This window comes from Corapipo altera, unplaced genomic scaffold (genome assembly GCF_003945725.1).
Source record: "Corapipo altera isolate COAL_440 unplaced genomic scaffold, ASM394572v1 64, whole genome shotgun sequence".
Classification (NCBI taxonomy): Eukaryota; Metazoa; Chordata; class Aves; order Passeriformes; family Pipridae; genus Corapipo; species Corapipo altera.
Genome location: NW_020884893.1, coordinates 9,503,515 through 9,520,640, shown reverse-complemented (window position 1 = coordinate 9,520,640; position 17,126 = coordinate 9,503,515). Strand labels below are relative to the sequence as shown.

Sequence of the window (17,126 nt, the reverse complement as noted above, 5' to 3'; positions counted from 1 at the left end):
TCCCTTGTATTCCAAATTGCAGGCATTCAGTCTAAAAAGCTTTGTCCCACGGGGATGGCTGAGGCATTAGGCTTGCACCACCGAGAAGCACTTACTCACACAACATCTTATTTCCACAGCAGTTCTGTTTCTAAAATTACAAAGGCATTTCTCTGGGCTGTATGGTTTTGTGGTAGCTTTTGTTCCCTTGATGCTCTCAGCAGGTAGGACAGCGCTCTGCACGGCTCTGCCCGTTTCACTTGAAAGTCAGCACCAACCCCACAACGGCAGAGCCTTGCTTTAACAATGTGTTCTCGAGCCTGAGTCATAAACACTTCAAACCACCCCCACAGCCTGCGGCTCGAGCCGGGCAGGCTCCGCGTGGGCGAGCGCGCTCGCGAGGGTGAGCTGCACGTGTGAAATGCGCTTCTGCATGTGAGAAAGCAGCACCCTGGGACACTGATCTTACCTCTCTGCAGACCACTCTCCTCTGTGGGAGAGCCCCTTGGGTCGGCCTGTGCAGCTCAGTGTCTTTGTCACCACTCAGAAGTGTGACAGCAGACGTGACCCATGTCCTGCAGCAGCACATGGCAGGGAAGCAGAGCCTTCCTCAGCCAGGGTGAGGAAGATGTTGCCTTTGCACATCAAGGAGTGTACTGGAGATACGAGTGGATCAGAGCTGGCTGGAGATTTGACAAGTGAAGGTACAACACCTGCAGGGCCCCAGGAGGAGCTGAGGGAGGGAACGTGACCTGCCCTGCGAGACCCTGTCAGGGCTCACGGGGCAGCAAGTACTTGGGGCAGTAGCTCCCAGACTCTCTACAGTCAAGTGGAGAATCCGCTGCTCTTCAAAGGTCAAGCTGTGTCCAGTGTTTCTTCCCCACCCCACACTGCTCCCACAGTGAGATCTTATGGATGTGGGGAAGAACTCCTTTGCCTGAGCTCCAGAGCACTACAGGAGCACGTTGGAGCCACTCCAGGACTCCTGTCTCAGCACCAGCAACCACCAGCTGCAAAGAACCAGCATGTGAAACCCAGAACAGGCAGACAAAGTGGCAGGAACAGGTAGGCAGAGGGCAGCAGGAGCAATAAGGTTCTTACCCCAGGTCACTCCCCAACACAGCCCCTCTGTCTGAAGGCAGTCCAGGAAGGCCCAAAACCCCACTCTGGTTCCTTCCTCACAGAATCACAGAATGGTTTGGGGTGGAAGAGACCTTAAAGACCATCTTGTTCCAATCCTCCTGCCATAGGCAGGGACACCTTCCACTAGACCAGGTTGCTCCAAGCCCTGTCCAACCTGGCCTTGGACACTTCCAGGGATGGGGCAGCCCCAGCTTCCCTGGGCAACCTGGGCCAGGGCCCCACTACCCTCACAGGGAAGAATTTCTTCCTAATATCCTCGTACTGAAGCCATTCCCCCTTGTCCTGTCACTCCAGGCCCTTGTCCAAAGTCCCTCTCCAGCTCTCTTGGAGCTCCTTTAGGCACTGGAAGGGGCTCTAAGGTCTCCCTGGAGCCTTCTGTTCTCCAGGCTGAACAACCCCAGATCTCTCAGCTCATCTGTATATTTGGGGCTGTGGAAACCCCCTGCCCTTTGCTGTTCTCTGTCCTTAGGAAGTGCGAGGTGTTGGCACTGCCCTTGCCCAGGACAACATCAGTGAGCGTAGGAGGTGTGGGATACATTTTCCTTTATTAAGCCAGATCTGCAATTACCAGCCTCATTCAGCCTATGAACTCCTGAGGGATCTCGAAAATGCAGACCCCACATGGTACAAGAAATGTGCTTTTCAGTCCCCTTTCACAGACCCTCCATAGCCCAGAGCACCCAGCAGTCTCAGCATCACAAACCAAGAATTACTCCTGCATGAAGGGCGGTGGGAGCCCAGTTCCTTGACGCTGGCAGTGTGGGAGCAGCAGCGTTCCCAAGGCAGCAGCACTCACAGCTCGCAGCCAGCACTGCTATGAACGCTGGGCTAAGCAAAGCAGAGGGAGAAATCGGCTTCAGAGGACAGAAAGCACAGGAAAAAGCTGGCAGAGATTGATGGCACCATCACTCTGCCCGCTAATGGGCATCTGGTCCCATTGGGCAGCTCTTTAAAGGCAGATCCTGCCTCGATCTCTGACTTATCTGCAGCAGCCAGGGCACAAGAGGAGAGGCAAAACCCTCTCCTTGCTCCCACTGGGAACGTTAAATCTGTATCTCTGTACCACCCCTATACCCAAGGTGAAGTGAGCACCCTTTCTGCAAAGTTCATCACAATGTGTCGTCTTCAGCTCAGCCTTGCCTTGTCCAGTGGGGGTTAATCTAAACCACCCAAATTTCCCAGGCTGAGTCAGAACTTTGTTAATAAACCACAGTGCAATTGAGTCAGTGGCATCTCTCCTCACTGCTGTTTTACTGACATCCCAGATAACAAATATCACTCACATTGGACCACAGGCAGTGCAGTGGGATCCAAATGCCCATCTCCCACCAGCATATCTAGGCATACACATCTATAAGAAAGCAAAATACATCTCTCCCCACCCAAGGGGAAAGGGCAGACTCAAAAGGAAATATCAAATCCTGATTTGTTTTTTTTTCCTAGGCCGTTTTGTAGCCACTCACTGCACAATTACATTTGGACTGACACAAGGTACTTTGGAAATTGTGCTCAGCACTTAATCCTCCGGCTCTTTGGCACTCATTTACTCCCCAGGTGCACTGAGCTGCATTTTCTGCTCACAGACAGGAAAGCCAAGGGCTGACCAGCAGTCACCTCCCGGGAGTAGCTGAGTAGCTCTGGCTCCCTGGCTAATTCAGTGCACAATTATCTCCGACACAGGGAGGCTTTATTTCTGCCCTGCTCGGCTCCTCCCAAAGCCTCTGCCGTGCTCTCAGTGCCTCACAGGAGGCAGCGTCACCCGCTGGGGCTCGGCAGGATGTCACGATTGCTAGAGCAGCATGGGGAGCTCACAGCCCCCCTCTGCATGACAGCGGGGCTCAGCTTGGTGCTGGAAGGGCAGATTTTGGTGAAAAGCACCAATCCTACTGTTAATCAGTGCTGTACACTGTGTGACTCGCTGCAAACAGTGAGCTTTCCAGTAACACCATGTGCCAAGGCCTGAAATCTAACCAGGGGTCTGGAGCCAAAGGATGATGCCTCTTCCATCACTAACTGATCTTTTGCCTTCACTTAGTTAAAAGTAGGTTTGGAAAAGAAAGGGGAAAGCACTCAGAAGACAGAGCAGCTACACCCCTTGTTCTGTTGCAAATATACAGCAAAAGGCTCAGAGAAAACAAAGCTCTGCAGCTTAAGAAACAAGGTCATGTTGGAGTTTCTGACTGTGAAGGAAAGGTCCCTTCCCCAGCACCCTCTTCTCCACAGCAGAACCATGGCATCTTACCTGCCCAGAGCCCAGGAATGTGTGATACCAACAGCTCCAACCCAAGCCATGCTGGCTGAACAGCTTTCTCAGGGCACTGTGACCTACAGATGGGCTGCTCAGGCAAGGGAGCCCCATTGAAAAAAAAAATTAAAGTAAAAAGAAGTCTAGAACCAGCAAATGGGAATTTTCTTGGCACAGAAGCAAGTGGCAGCATTTGGATGTGTTCAACCAGCAAGTCCTCCAAAGACTTACCTCTCCTTGACTGCTCCAGGCATGGCCAGAGGCTCTCAGATTCCCTTTAGCACAGCTGCCTTCTCTTGGTGGAACAGGAGTCAGGACTTCAATTGCCACCAAAATGGATGAGGCAGGAGAGGAGCTGTTATAGGCTCCTTAAGCCATTAAAGAGTTAATTTAAGGAGGAGTCATGATATGTACCTGACTTGTAGCTGCTGTTGTGCCCACTGGGATTTTTTACTCCCTGTCTCTTGTTGCTGCTTCCATTTATCTGCCAGCTGGGCTACCCGAGTTTTGGGTCAAAAAAAAGCCAACTAAAACTGACTGCTTTGTGCTGTTAACGTTGTTTTACCTGAACAGGCAGCTGAAGGTACAACTACACCTAGAAATGGGTGTTCCTATACCAGGATCACTAAAACACCACATGGCCCTGGGGTAACAGAACCTCCTGAGGAAAACAGAGCACTGAGCATGCAAGAAACATGGACCAGGAAACACCCCACAGCAGAAGCAGCATTAGAGAGGGGGAGGTTAAGTTCCCAGGAAATGGTGTGAATGCTATCAGAAAACACAGGAACTCAACCTTAGCAACAAGGACATGTGAAAAAAGAGGAAACAAAGAACTGCACACGAAGGAAAAAAAATCCCAGGAAGTCCTACAATTACCTGTCTGAGGGAGAGAAAACTGTTAAAATACAGCACTTGGAGGAAAACAGTCAGATATAGTGAAAGACATGAGCTCCAGATAGGACAGCACAGTCCTGAAACTGTACCTTACCATCCAGAAATTGAAAAGAAGTGAGTTTTCACATGAGATGTGGAGCACTGTCTTAACACTGGGGTGTGAAAGGCCAGGAACACAGGCACAACTTCCTCTTGGGGGATGATCAGAGAAAAAAAGGAAAATTTTGCAGGGAAACACTTCTCCAGGCAAAGAAGGAGAACAAAGACACTTTTTTGTGAGCATAAATGCCAGTTTTAGAAAAGCCCAATTTCAGCCTATGTAAGAACACAGAAATAGAATGACAAAGGAAAGAGATCTTACTAGAGGGAAAGTCAAATAAACTCAGTAACAACTATCAAAAACTACAGGAGTGTCAGAAATAAGGATTTAAGTACTGCAGGGGCACAACACCAAATAGAATCATGGAATCAAGGACTGGTTCGGCTTGGAAGGGACCTTAAAGCTCATCTTGTTCCAAACCCCTGCCATGGGCAGGGACACTTTCCACTAGACCAGGTTGCTCCAAGCCCTGTCCAGCCTGGCCTTGAACATTTCCAGGGATGGGGTTGCACAAGTGACAAGGAAGGTGATTTTCTTTACCAAATCAAAGCATCTCTTTCCACCATCACCTTTTTTCTGTTCTGGTGTATTACCCCTTTCCCATTAATTTGCCTGACTGTCATTTTTGCTTTATAGCTTATTTTATAGTGGGAGACTCTACCAGCTCACAGGAGACAGTGTAATACAGGACACTGCACGTACATCACTTCCAGTTGGTTTCACGGGCTCTTTTGTCAGCTTTGGAAGAAGACAGGTCTGTCCTGGTCACTGATCTTGCAGTCCATCCTGCAAGCAGCGGGGCAGAGCTGACCTGCTCAACCAGGAGATAAGCACTGCTCATGACTTACAAAAACCAAGGAGAGAACCAGAGGCAGGAGGAGCCAGCAGCGTGTCCCAGGGTGCTCCCAGTCACACCGGAGCACAAGGTGCAGCTCCCACAGAGAGCAGGATCTGGCAGAGCTCCTCAGAGGAGCCTTCGAGGTGGAGAGCAGCTTCTCCGCAGCACTGCCACCCTCCGGCTCCAGGGAAAATTCCCTCTTCCTGGCAAAGAAACACCCCTGAGCCCCTGGATTTATCCCCTTTCCCTCCCAGCGGCAAGGAGAGAGCTGGCAGCAAACCTGGATGTGAAAGTTCCCATCGGTGAGCAGAACCTGCACAGCAAAACCTTGGGATCAGCAGCTGGAGGAGTTGCTGTCTGGCTGCCAACACTCCCTGAATTTGTGGGCACCAGCATGGCCAGTTCATCCAAAGACCATGGACACCAGCCAGCCACCACCTGTGCTCTGATGCCACTGGCTAACAAAGGCAGAAGCAGGAGACAAATAACTTGCACCCTTTCTGTTGGATAAACTTTCTCTCTGGGTCTCGGGTGCATCCTATCCAGCGTTCCAGAAGACGTTGTCCCAGGTCCCCAGAATGGCACGTGTGAAGATCAGGATACAAGAACTCCTCTGAGTAACTTCTCACAAGGCAGCTGTGACTCTGTTTAGCTCCGAGGGAAACCCCCTTTTCTCAGTTCTCTCTGTACTGGTTCCCACAGGTTACTCACTGGTCATAACAAACACCAGCAAGTGATACAGGCAGGTGAACCCCAAACTCACCTGTCAGAGAAAATAATCTTTAAAAGTGCTGCTGAGAGTTTGAGCCTCATTTAGCTGAAGACAGCTCAGCACAGGAACCCTGCTGGCAGAGCAACCCGAAGATGAGACACCCTCACAAACCATCCAAAACCCAAGACCAGATGGCAGCCAGTTAGAAAGGGTCAAACACTGTTTTCCTATTTTGTGGGCTTTTAATGACAATTTTCACAATAATTTACAAATTGGTTGTTACGCACATTGTATGTCCATTCTGTAAAGAAAAATGTGAGTTAATTCAGCTCTCAGTCGAGAAACTGCTGTAAAAATGCCCTTGCCGAGGGCTGGTCTCTGCTCCAGTTTGTTACTACAGGCAGCCAAGCGAGTTCCTCATGCTGAACCTGCCCAACCTGCCAGCCCCTCCCCTGCACCCTGAGCTCCCTCTGCTCACACCAAGGTGAGGACCTGGAAGCTTCCCAGTGCTGAGGGGGGTGGACTCACAGCACAGGGCTCAGGATGGGGAGGGAGAGCTCCAGCCCTTGGCAGGGCAGGAGTGTGGCCTCTCCCAGGGACTCTGCTCCCAGGGAGCTGGTGGCTGCAGCCCATGGCTCAGCTCTGAGCTCTGCTTGTAAGCCCAGGATGAGGACAGAAGCAGCACAATATTCTAGCCTTGTGTCTGGGCATAAGGAATTGACCCTTAGGGTTCTGTTCAAAGGAGAGAAAGATATGGAGACCTGAGCCCAAAACACAAACAGAACAGACCAAAGCTGCAGAACTCCAGGTGTTCAGCCATGTTAGTCCTCAGCAGAGGAGAGGAAATACATCAAATACAGCCTTGCGTTTTTCCACCTGAGCTGTTGCCATCATCTCAATAATTCACCTCTCAGGATACAACTTGCTTTCCAGTTAGACTCTGTTTGTCTCTTACTTCCAGTCAGTTCAAGCTGATTCAGCTTTGTACCTTCTTGGAAAGAAGAAGTCAGCAGCAGGGTTTCTCAGAGAAATGCAATACAGCAAATTAAACCTGCAGCCGGTCTGGCCTGCCGGGGAAAGCACAGGCAGAGCAGGTGGGGACTGCAATGAACGCCCCAAGAGTCCAGCTGAGGGAAGGAAAGTCAGGGCTTTCTCTCTGGAAAAGCCTGGGAAGTGTTAAACCTTGCACCTCAGATGCTGGAGCTTTCCCCACACTGAGCTCTTTCACAAAGACTTCCCCCGTAATGCTTTTACAGGAGTGTAACCATTATTCCTGACAATCAGATTACCCATTCTCGGACAGTTTATACTTAATGTGCGGAAAAAAAAAGGGAGTACTTTGCAGCAGTCCCTGGAGGGAAGAGCAAAAGGACTGTGGTGAGCAGTAAACTGACAGAAACTGCTCTCTGAAGCTCCCTTCCCCCTCACCTTCCACCTCTCTCTGAGTGCAGTAACTCAATCCACAAAGGTAACTGAACTCTCCTGGGAGAATCTGGGGCACAATAGGCTGCAGCTCCTTTCAAAACGGATTCGTTTCGTTTTATTTATTTTAAAGTCCACTGATCATCATCACAAAAAAAAAAAAAAAACCATCGGAAATGCAACTAAAGAGAAAAAAAGTCCAACCAAGACCTAAGAACCCAGAGCTACGAGCGGATGTGGGCCCGTGTGGCACCGCGGCGGGAGGAGACGGCCCCGTGCGCCGCGCCGGGCGTGCGGCCACAGCTGGGGTCCTCTATGTCAACCGCTGAACGATGACAGCGTTGAGCAGGTTGGCTTCCTTCAGGGTCTGGTTCTCGTCAGTCAGCTCTTTATTGGGGAAGGTGGTCATGAGGACGAAACTGGTGGCAGCCATCGCTGGCCGAGCATCTACTATGAAGAGCCGGATGTCACGGATCCTGTCCAAAGGGATCAAACACACAAGGGTGATCCTGTTACTGAGCAGCTTCTACAAAGGTGTGCAGCCTGTGCTGCATTTGCTTCCCAGTTCACGTCACAGGCCACAGCCAGACTATTCTGATTTAACCTGCTCCTCTGTGGGCTCTCGTTTAGTGAAATAACAGCAGCTGCTTTACGGGCTGCAGACTCAGCTCAGTGTTCTTTGTCTGCGTTGGCAGGAGATTATTAGAAACTGAAAACTTCCAAACCCTTAATGATGAACAGATTTAACAAACTGTTTGACACTTGCTGCTCTGAGTGACTGAGCTTGTCACACACAGCAGAACCCAGAGGATTTCGGCTCCCCTGAGCAGCCACACAGTGACACGGGATCCACTTCCTGAACTCAGTCATAGACAAAGGCTTTTGTAAGTTTTTGCCCTGGGCTTGACTCTTATAGAAACTGGAGGAATGAACATAAACCTCAAATCAGGGAGGTGAGAAGGACTTTAGGAGAGCAGTCTGAGGAAGCAGTGGGGTATCTAAGCCAGCTCTGCTTGTCCAAGGGAACAGAACTGTGGTAAGAACATCCCTTCGTGCTCCACTCAGCACAGGGAACAGTCCCGTAGAGAAGTCTAAACTGAGGCAGAATAACTGAACAGGTTTCTAATTATCTGAGAGTTTCTAAAGCCCTTAGAAGAGATTCAGTTTTTTTATAGGTGACATCAAGGAAAGTGTTGCTGATAACACTGACTCTCCCAGGTGTGGTATCACTGGCTATAATCTATCCCTATTTGGAAAGCAAATCCTATCCAGCAGTTAACAACCGCCTTAAAACCCCACAATAATTCTATTCCTCCCCGGAAGGATCCCCAGAGCTCCCTTTGGCAGGCAACCAGGATTTTAACACCTGCTCCACCTGTGTCCAGTCTGCAGTGCCATGCAGCCCTTCCTGGTGTTTCTTGCTCATACCTGTGACTGTGGTTAAACTTCTGGACCAGTCGCCCGCCGTCGGCGAGCCGGATCTGGATGTTGGTGACGGGCTCCGACTCATCAATCGCGATGGCAGAACTGGCTTTGGCTTCGTTCTCTGCCTGCTGGGCTGGTGAGCTGGTGCCCATCACCTGGGGCACGGTGCTGACAACAGGGGGACACAAGGGGAGCTGTTAAAAACCAAACTCACCTGGCTGCAGGGAGCCAGGATCAGACAGCCAGCTCATCGCCTGCCAGGCCCAGCTACCAGGGCTGCTAGACAGGAGACACCAAGCAAGCTGGAAGTGAGAATTTATTAGTCAACCAGTCAGCAGGAACTTGTCTAGAAATTCACCTCTACCATCTCCTTTGGTACCATGTCACAGGCCCTTACATTCTCATGGGAACAGGGGCAGTGTGACTTGGAAACACTGCTCCTGCGTGTTCTATGGGAGTTCCAAACCAGGGAGAGGCTGAGCCACCTCACAGTACATGCCAGTGAGCCTTGTTTCCTCAGAGAATCCCACAGGCACCTAGTGCCTCTCCTTCAGAAAGATGAATCAAAAGGCTCCACCTAGCAAGGCTCTCGAGTGACTCTCTCCCATCACACACAGAGCAAACCAGCGCCGCCGTCTTCTCACCTGCCCAGCTTCTGTCCTTCTCCAGTAAAAGCCTTGAAGACACTTTTAGGTTTCACATACTCCTCATCCCGGTGATCCTCCATATCCAGGTTCACCTGTCCTCCCCGTGCTAACCTGCGCAGCTCGGCCGGGACTTCCCTGCAAAGACAGAGTCCTAAGGCAGCTGCCTGAAGCAGCAAGGCAGGAAAGTGTGGAGAAAAAGCCCCAAACCTTTGGATTTTCAGGAATCACGGTGTGCCCCTTGCTTAATTAACAGGGCAGACGCACACCTCCCCCACCGGCACACACAAATTAAAGGCTACTTTTCCCTGTCACGTGATGCATCAGAAATCTCACCCCAAATATGAACACCTCTTTGTTCACTTCCCACAAACCCCACACAAACCAAAGCCACTCCCTGTTTACCTGAACCAAATGTTCCATATGAAGAATAATTAATTTCTTACAAGAAAACCCAGGTGAAATGTGCCACAGATTCAGCAGCCTGGATTCCAAAAACACTTGTGTTTCAGAAAACAGCTGCTCTTTTTCTTCCCTCTCACTACATACCCTCTGCGGATATCATCGAGGAACTGGGCATTGGATGGATCCTGGTAGCTCCTCAGCTCTCCACTATCCAGACTGAATCCACTCTTCCAGAGCTTCAGTACAACGTGCACCTGCAGCAGCCCCCAAACAACAATCAGCCTCACTGAGCATCTTGGTGACAACAAAAATCGATGCAAAATGAAAAGTTCCTACTGGGCAGAGGAGCTTTCGGGTGCAGAAAACACTTCAGCCAGGTTCCTCTGGGCTGAGGGAAAAAACCCAAAGCACTGGCTATGTATATGGTCAGGTGTCAATTCCTAGAAGGTGGCACCACAGTCCCCTTTTAGGCAAATATGGCTGAAAAGCCAGGAGTGTGCTGGGTGAGGAGTCTAAACCAGGCTCCCACCACGGCCTAGAAGCACGTTTGGCCATAAACCAAGCACGAGGGAACCTCACACTGATGCTGGCAGCTCCACAGCTCTCCAGTGGATAAAGAAAAGTTAATTGCCCAGTGCTCTTCGCACATTATTTCACTTCTAAGGAATGCTCATATTCTTAATTAACAGTTCATCAGAAAACTGCTTACCCAAGACCAATCATCTACTTTCTACTCGGAAATCCCGCAGGAAGCAGGATTTACCATATTTCTGTCCTTGTGAATTTCTATCAAGCTTTGTAACTCTCAGGGGTGGCAAGCTCTGTAGCTAGAGCAGAGAAATCCCTTGGGTCACATCTACAAACTTGTGCAGACATACTCACATCCTGAGCAGAGTTCTGCCTCCTCTCTCCTGCCACGTAAGCCGACTCCTCCTCGGGAGTAGCCCCAAGGCGATACCCTCCCCCTGCAAAAGGCTGGAAGAGAGAAGCAGGCAAAGGGTTACAGAACCACACAAACCCCAAGAGAGCTGCTCCCCTTCCCCACCACCCCTATGGATGAACAGGGGCTTCATGGCATCACCAACATCTACTGCCCTGCAGGCACAGTGACAGCTTCAGCAAGTTCATAAATATGGCACAAGAGAGCGGCTTTTCTTGCCACTGCGACACACAAAATAGAGCTGCACTGAGAGAGGAGTCCAGACTTAGCTGTCGAGGTAATTCCAGGACTCCTCAGTGCCAAACAGCTGGCATGGTGGAGCCTTAACTGAAACAGGGAACAGAAGGAAGAACTCAGCCCTCCTCACCTTCGGCTTGCTCGTCTCACCACCGCCCTTGGTCGTCCGATCGACGGCCACTGCGCCGTGTTCCTTGGCTCCCTTGAACAGATCCTCCACCAGCTCGTTGGGACTCTTCTTCCTTGGAGGGCCCACGATCTGCTGGCCACTTCTCTCCGAGCCACCGGCATAAAACCTAACGGAAAGCACCCGGCTCCTGGTCAGACTGGACCCGCTGCCTCTCCAGGACCCAGCGGTTTGACATCAGGACTCACTTGTTTGTATTTGTGCAGCTCAGTGAAACACCTTGGAATCACAAATACTGGATACAACCAGTGTGTCTCCCACTGCCACCACCTGCCAGTTCCTGTACTGCAGAGACTTTCTTTTTATGTCAATTACTGTAAAATTACCTGTGGATCAATAGCAATAAAGTGGCCACAAGTCTCAGACCTGGCAAGAGGAACAGCCCAGAGGGACAAGCCCTGTTTTAAACACCAGTACCAGCTCAATCACCCGGCTGAACAAGGCTTCCAGCGAGCCTCTGACCCACCAGAGAAACATCCAACTGGAATTCTGAGGGAAGGCACACGGTCATGCCACACAAAGGACGGATCTCAACTGGAAGCAATGGATGCACAGTCAGTGAAGTGCAATTAAGCACTTCTGGAAGATTGGGTTTATTAGTTTCCAGATGGCTTGTAACACACACAGAGTGAGCTCCCAGCTGCCTGCAGACCACAGTCCATCCAGGCTGAGCCACCCCTTCAGAGACATCAGTTCCATTCCATTTACTTTGCCTGTCAACCTTAAGGGTATTTAACTACTTACAGCTGACATCGTAGGAGACTTCCCCACTAGTATTCCATGTTCCTGTTTCTCTTTCCACTTCCACATTCCAGTACATTACCCCTAAGCAGCACTTCAAAAAAAACCCAAAAGAAACAACCCAAAACCAAAACCCCAACAAAAATAAAACCGCAAACCCCAAGCAGAAAGAAAACAAATCTCTGCATTATTCCCACGTTTCCGTTCTCTATGGACACAAATGAGGATCTGGGCTGTTTCCTGTTCTTAACCCAGGGCTTCCATACCCTACTTTAGGCTTTCTCTCAGCGCTGAGAGCTGGTGCTTACACAGCTGAGCACGTGCTTGTGCACAGGCTTTGCACTGAGAAACCCCTGTCAAACCTCAGATGCTTCACTACAGGAATTCCATAGAGACACAAACTTGATCTTAAAAAAACTGAGCACAAGCAGCAAGTCCTCCCAAAAGGGCTGGGATAAACACCCAGGGTTTGAGTCTTTAGCTGGAAACTTACCGCTGTCCCTCCTCCTCTTCATCATCCTCCTCCTGCGCATGCACAAGGTCTCTGAACGAGGTTACTCGATGGTCACTGCAAAGATCCAGCAAGAAGAATGTTGGGACACAGTCCAAACTAAAACATTCCCAGCTAAAGCATTCCACACTGAAAACAGTCGACACTGAAACAGGCTCCTTCTGCAAAGTGGACTCTGTTTACCAATGCCTGAACCGAGAGCATTTCTCCTTCAAGATACAGCCAGCAACTCCTCTTTAAAAATGGGCAGCATTCCCTGAGTTCACAGGGATTTGGTAAGGCAAAACTCACTTCTGTTTTTTGTAAAATGCTTGACTTGATCAGCTCAGGTCTCACACAAAACCAGAAAATGTTCTTCCTGCAGAGACATGGTCTGCTTAAATGAAAGTGTCACCAACTGACTGTCTTTAACCTCAAAAGACAAACCAAGTTTTTCCTGAGCAATGAGCTGAGCTTTCCTAACTGATCTGTGGCTCAGTTGTGCAATAACACCTGTGCTGGTGACGTACAAATGCTTAGGCTTTCACAACTTCTAGAGAGCCAAACGAGGTGAAGCAAATCTAAACACTCCTGAAAACTAACACACATCAGTGCTTTACAGAGAGTTTGTGTTTTCACAGTTTCCACTGTCAGGTTTCCAGGATGGAGCTGGAGCTCACTCCTCACCTGGCTCCAGTGCCTCTGGATATGGAGCTGGGGGTGGGCTGGGGCAGGGTCAGGATGTCCTCATCACCCCCGTCCTCGTAGAAACTGGCGAGGGCAATCTGCAAAGGGAAACCAGCAGAGCTTGTCAGGATGGGAGCAAACACTCCAGAGAAACAGCAAAACCCACACAAACATCCCAGCTGAACCATCTGCCACGCTGGACCTCTCAAGGCACCTTTCACTAAAGACACTTCATGCATTTTCCCCCTGGCAAAGACGAGACCTTGGCAGGCTCTGCTGTTTGGCTGTGTCATGGCAGGGCACTCCCTGCTGCAGGGACGTCACCTTCCCTGCCAGGGAACGCCAGGGCCCTTCTTCTGCAGCACTGACACAAGGGCTATGCCAAAACTACTGCCCTGAAACAGCTGCTTTTGTGCCACCCACAAACAGAGGTTAACACAGCCAGATCCTTCGAGAAGGACCAGGGACAGGGGCAGGTCAGAGTAGTGGGTGGCTCCTCCACGGTCTGGGGGCGCTGGGGCCGCCGCTGGCAGCACCAACAGCACAGCCCTGACAATCTCGCCAGCATTCCAGGAGAACCCCCACAAACCCGGCACACCACAGACCCGCCGCCCCTCACCGCGCGGGAGAAAACGAGCGAGACAACCGAGACGGGACTCGGCCCCAGCCAGGCCACGGTCCCGCCGCAAGGGCTGAGCTCGGCGACGGGCGGGGGCGAGGCCTGAGCCTGCAGGACACCGAGCTCCGGCCCAGCGCTGCCCCCCGCCAGCGCCGCGGCGCCGCCGAGCCCCGCAGCGGGGCGGGCGGAGGTCAGCGGCGGAGGTACCTGGAGGTCCCAGCCCGCAGACTCGAGGAAGAACCGCGCTCGCTCCTCCTCGGTGCCGGTCACGGCCACGAACTCCCTCAGCGCCTCCTCCCTGTCCGCCATCTTGCCGCGGTGCAGCGCCCAAACCCCGCCGGGTTGCCCCGCCCCGCCCCCGCGTGCGCCGCCAAACCCGCCCGCCCGGAAACACCCGCGGCGGCGAACGGGGCCCGGCCCGCGCACAGCGGCCCCTGGCGGCCGGGAGGAGCCGGTGCGCCGGGAACCGGGAACAGGGATGGGCAGCACTGAGCACCGGACACTGGGAACTGGGCCCTGAGCACTGGGTACTGAGCCCCGGGAACTGGGTACCGGGAATCAAGCACAGGGAACCGGGCATGGGGGACCAGGATGGGCAGCACTGAGCACCAGTCACCTGGCACTGAGCACTGGGCATGGGGTTGGGCAGCACCAGGCACAAGGCATCAGGCACCGGGCACTGGGATGGGCAGCACCAAACACTGGGATGGGCAGCACCAAGCCCTGGAGGAGGGCAGATGGACGGGTCACAGACAGGGCTGGGTGCCCAGGACTGACAGCACAGAACAACCCAGGGCATCCTCTGCATCCTGGTGCGTTTATTTCCAGGGTCACACGACATGGCTTGTGATGGCCAAGCCCTGGGACCCTCCTTGAGGAACAGTGGGACAGGTCAGCAACCCTAGCGCTTCCTTCTTTGTGCGCTTGAAGAGGAAGAAGAGGAGCCCACCGAGGATTCCCTTCTCCAGCAGCATGCCAAGCCACAGGAGGAGGAGGCTGGATGAAAGGTTCACACCTGCAGTGGGGGCAGAGGATGTGAGCAACCAGGTCGCAAGGACAGGCGTTCCTGGCCCCACAGGGAGCCTTTTCTGGGACTTTGAGCTTTCTCAGGGGGTTACACCATACAGCCACCCTGGCAGGCACCCCACCCAGCTTTGACGCACCACTGTTTATCTGGGACCACTTGCCTGGTCCCTTCTCATCCGGGCTGGCAATCCACAGGATGGCTGACTGGTTGACAGGGGCCTGACCGTCATGTACCACCAGGCAGGTGAACACGGACCCATTCCTCTCCTCTGTCGCTTGCACCTCCACCTGGCTCCTCAGCTCCAACAAGCCCTGGCGCAACAGCGATGGCCGGGAGTCGTTCTGCACCTTCATCTTCATCCCGTTCTCCAGCCAGGAAACAGCCACGTTTGCTGGGTAAAAGCCCTTCACGTGGCAGGTGAATGTCACGGTCTTGTTCAGCTCAATGGGGCTCGTCTGGTCAGGGCTCACATCCACACTGGGGGAAACTGGGAAGAGAGGCAGCGCCTGGTGTCTGACATCCCCGGCTCTGCTGCCCGCAGGGTGCCCTGTCCCCACCCCATGACCCACTGTACCCACTCCAGGAGCCCCAGGCCCACAGGAGCAGGACACCCCAGCACAAGTGCCCCAGCCCTCACCTCTCAGGACTCTGTTGAGCTGGTACATCCCCCGCAGCAGGGTCTGTGACGCAGAGTGCTGCACCTCACAGATGAGCCGTGAGGGGACATCACCCTCCGCTAGGACCACTGTCACACTGCTGGACATGTTGTAGGATTTCTCCCGCCATTCAGTGACCTGGGGCAGCTGAGATGAGATGGGGGCCCTGTCCTTGAACCATTTCACGCTGATGTCTTTGGGAAAGAACCCTCCAGCCGTGCAGTTGAAAGCCACCGATTGCCCCGGCCCTGCTCTCTGGTTGGGCCCGGACACGATCGGGGGGGAGGGTTGGGCTGTGGGGAGAAGCACAGGGCTGTCCGACTGGGCTGGGCTGGGCTCCCCCCAGGAGCTGCTCTGGGATTCCCCCAAGCACTTCCACCAAGCACAGACACCTCTGTGCCAGGTCCACGCTGAAACACCACATCCCCACCGCTCAGGGACTTGGTGAACTTCACGCAGTAATAGGTGCCGACATCCTCGGGCTGAACATCCCTGATGTGGATGGTGAAGTCTGTGTCTGACCCGTTCACGGCTCTCGTCACACGGGGAGCAAAGACCGTGTCTGCATAGATGGTCTTGTTCCCACTGCCCCAGCCCTTCAGCCACTTCACAGGACCAAGTTCACTGAATCCAGACAGGGTGCAGTTCAGGGTGAGCGTCTGCCCCGCTTTCACCGACACTTTGTCCTGGGGCTGGTGGACCTTGAAGTCCTGACCCCCCTGGGCACCTGTACCTGGGCACAGTAACAGGAGTGTTTGGGGTTGACAAGGGGCCCCAGAGCCAGGGCACAGCATGAGGGATCGCCAGACACTGACACTGAGCCAGGAGCAGGAGAGATGTTCCTGTTCCTTGCTGCTGGGGAGTGAGGGACAGGGAGAGCCTGGAGCTCCCAGGATGGGGCTGGAGTTAACCAAACTCTTTGTCCAGGAATAAAAGCAGGTTGGAAGGGAGGCAGGAGAGGAGAGCCCTGGATATCCCCAGGCACAGAGAAGGACTGCACAGCCAGCAGCATGCGGAAGCATGCATTGGAAAAGCTCTGGGGCTGTGTGTGCCCCACTTACCCGGGGCTCTGCAGAGCAGGAGCAGCATCAGGCAGGTGAGAGGCAGCACCTCTGTCCCTGGAGCCATGGATATCCCCTCATCTCACTCCCTGATGTCTGGGCTTCTCTCAGCTCTGCTGGACTAGGCTCAACCTGACTCGGCTCAGCTGGACTGGGCTCAGCTCAGCAGGGTGCTGCACTCACCCAGCAAAAGGGAAGGAAAGAGGCCACCAATGGCCCTGTTCCTCTATGCAATCGTGTCCCGGTTGTTCCCCCGTGTTTTCATCACAAGGCTGGTCCAAAATGGTGATGTCCATCTCACTTTCCCCTCAGATATGTGCCAAAGCCATGGCCATGGCCACGGGCACTGGGCAGCCAGAGAGAGGGGCCCTGATGCCTCACACTCTCCCACATGTGGCCCCAGCCTGTGGCTCAGCGCCCCGGGGCGTCGGGAGGACACCCATCCTTTGCCAGCAGGATCAGGGGGCGGGCTGGTGTCTCCCATGGGTCAGTGGTGCAGAGCTGGGCCAGGGGCCCCCGGTGCTCCGGCCCCGCACCGAACCGGGGAGGTCGCAGAGCCCGTCCGGCTCCCTGTCCGGAGTCCAGTGCAGCCCCTCGGGGCCGGGCGGCCCGGGGGTGATGCCCGTCAGGGGTGATGCCTGTCAGGGGTGATGCCCGTCAGGGGTGATGCC

General features: G+C 53.2%; 2 protein-coding genes across 2 annotated transcripts; both read right to left on the bottom strand.

The window, feature by feature from the left end:
* Nucleotides 1–6,712: 6,712 nt before the first annotated feature.
* On the bottom strand, nucleotides 6,713–14,055 carry NSFL1C (NSFL1 cofactor). The gene is made up of 9 exons (XM_027646247.1): nucleotides 13,919–14,055; nucleotides 13,093–13,190; nucleotides 12,409–12,483; nucleotides 11,118–11,283; nucleotides 10,693–10,785; nucleotides 9,955–10,064; nucleotides 9,406–9,543; nucleotides 8,765–8,929; nucleotides 6,713–7,812 (listed from the first exon to the last, which is right to left on the bottom strand). The coding sequence occupies exons 1-9, from the start codon at nucleotides 14,018–14,020 to the stop codon at nucleotides 7,650–7,652; spliced, it is 1,110 nt and encodes a 369-aa protein (XP_027502048.1). The 5' UTR covers nucleotides 14,021–14,055; the 3' UTR covers nucleotides 6,713–7,649.
* A 486-nt stretch (nucleotides 14,056–14,541) lies between these two features.
* LOC113948444 (tyrosine-protein phosphatase non-receptor type substrate 1-like) lies at nucleotides 14,542–16,621 on the bottom strand. Its single transcript, XM_027646072.1, has 5 exons — nucleotides 16,456–16,621; nucleotides 15,774–16,127; nucleotides 15,376–15,687; nucleotides 14,875–15,225; nucleotides 14,542–14,726 (listed from the first exon to the last, which is right to left on the bottom strand). The coding sequence occupies exons 1-5, from the start codon at nucleotides 16,520–16,522 to the stop codon at nucleotides 14,542–14,544; spliced, it is 1,269 nt and encodes a 422-aa protein (XP_027501873.1). The 5' UTR covers nucleotides 16,523–16,621.
* Between the last annotated feature and the right edge of the window lie 505 nt (nucleotides 16,622–17,126).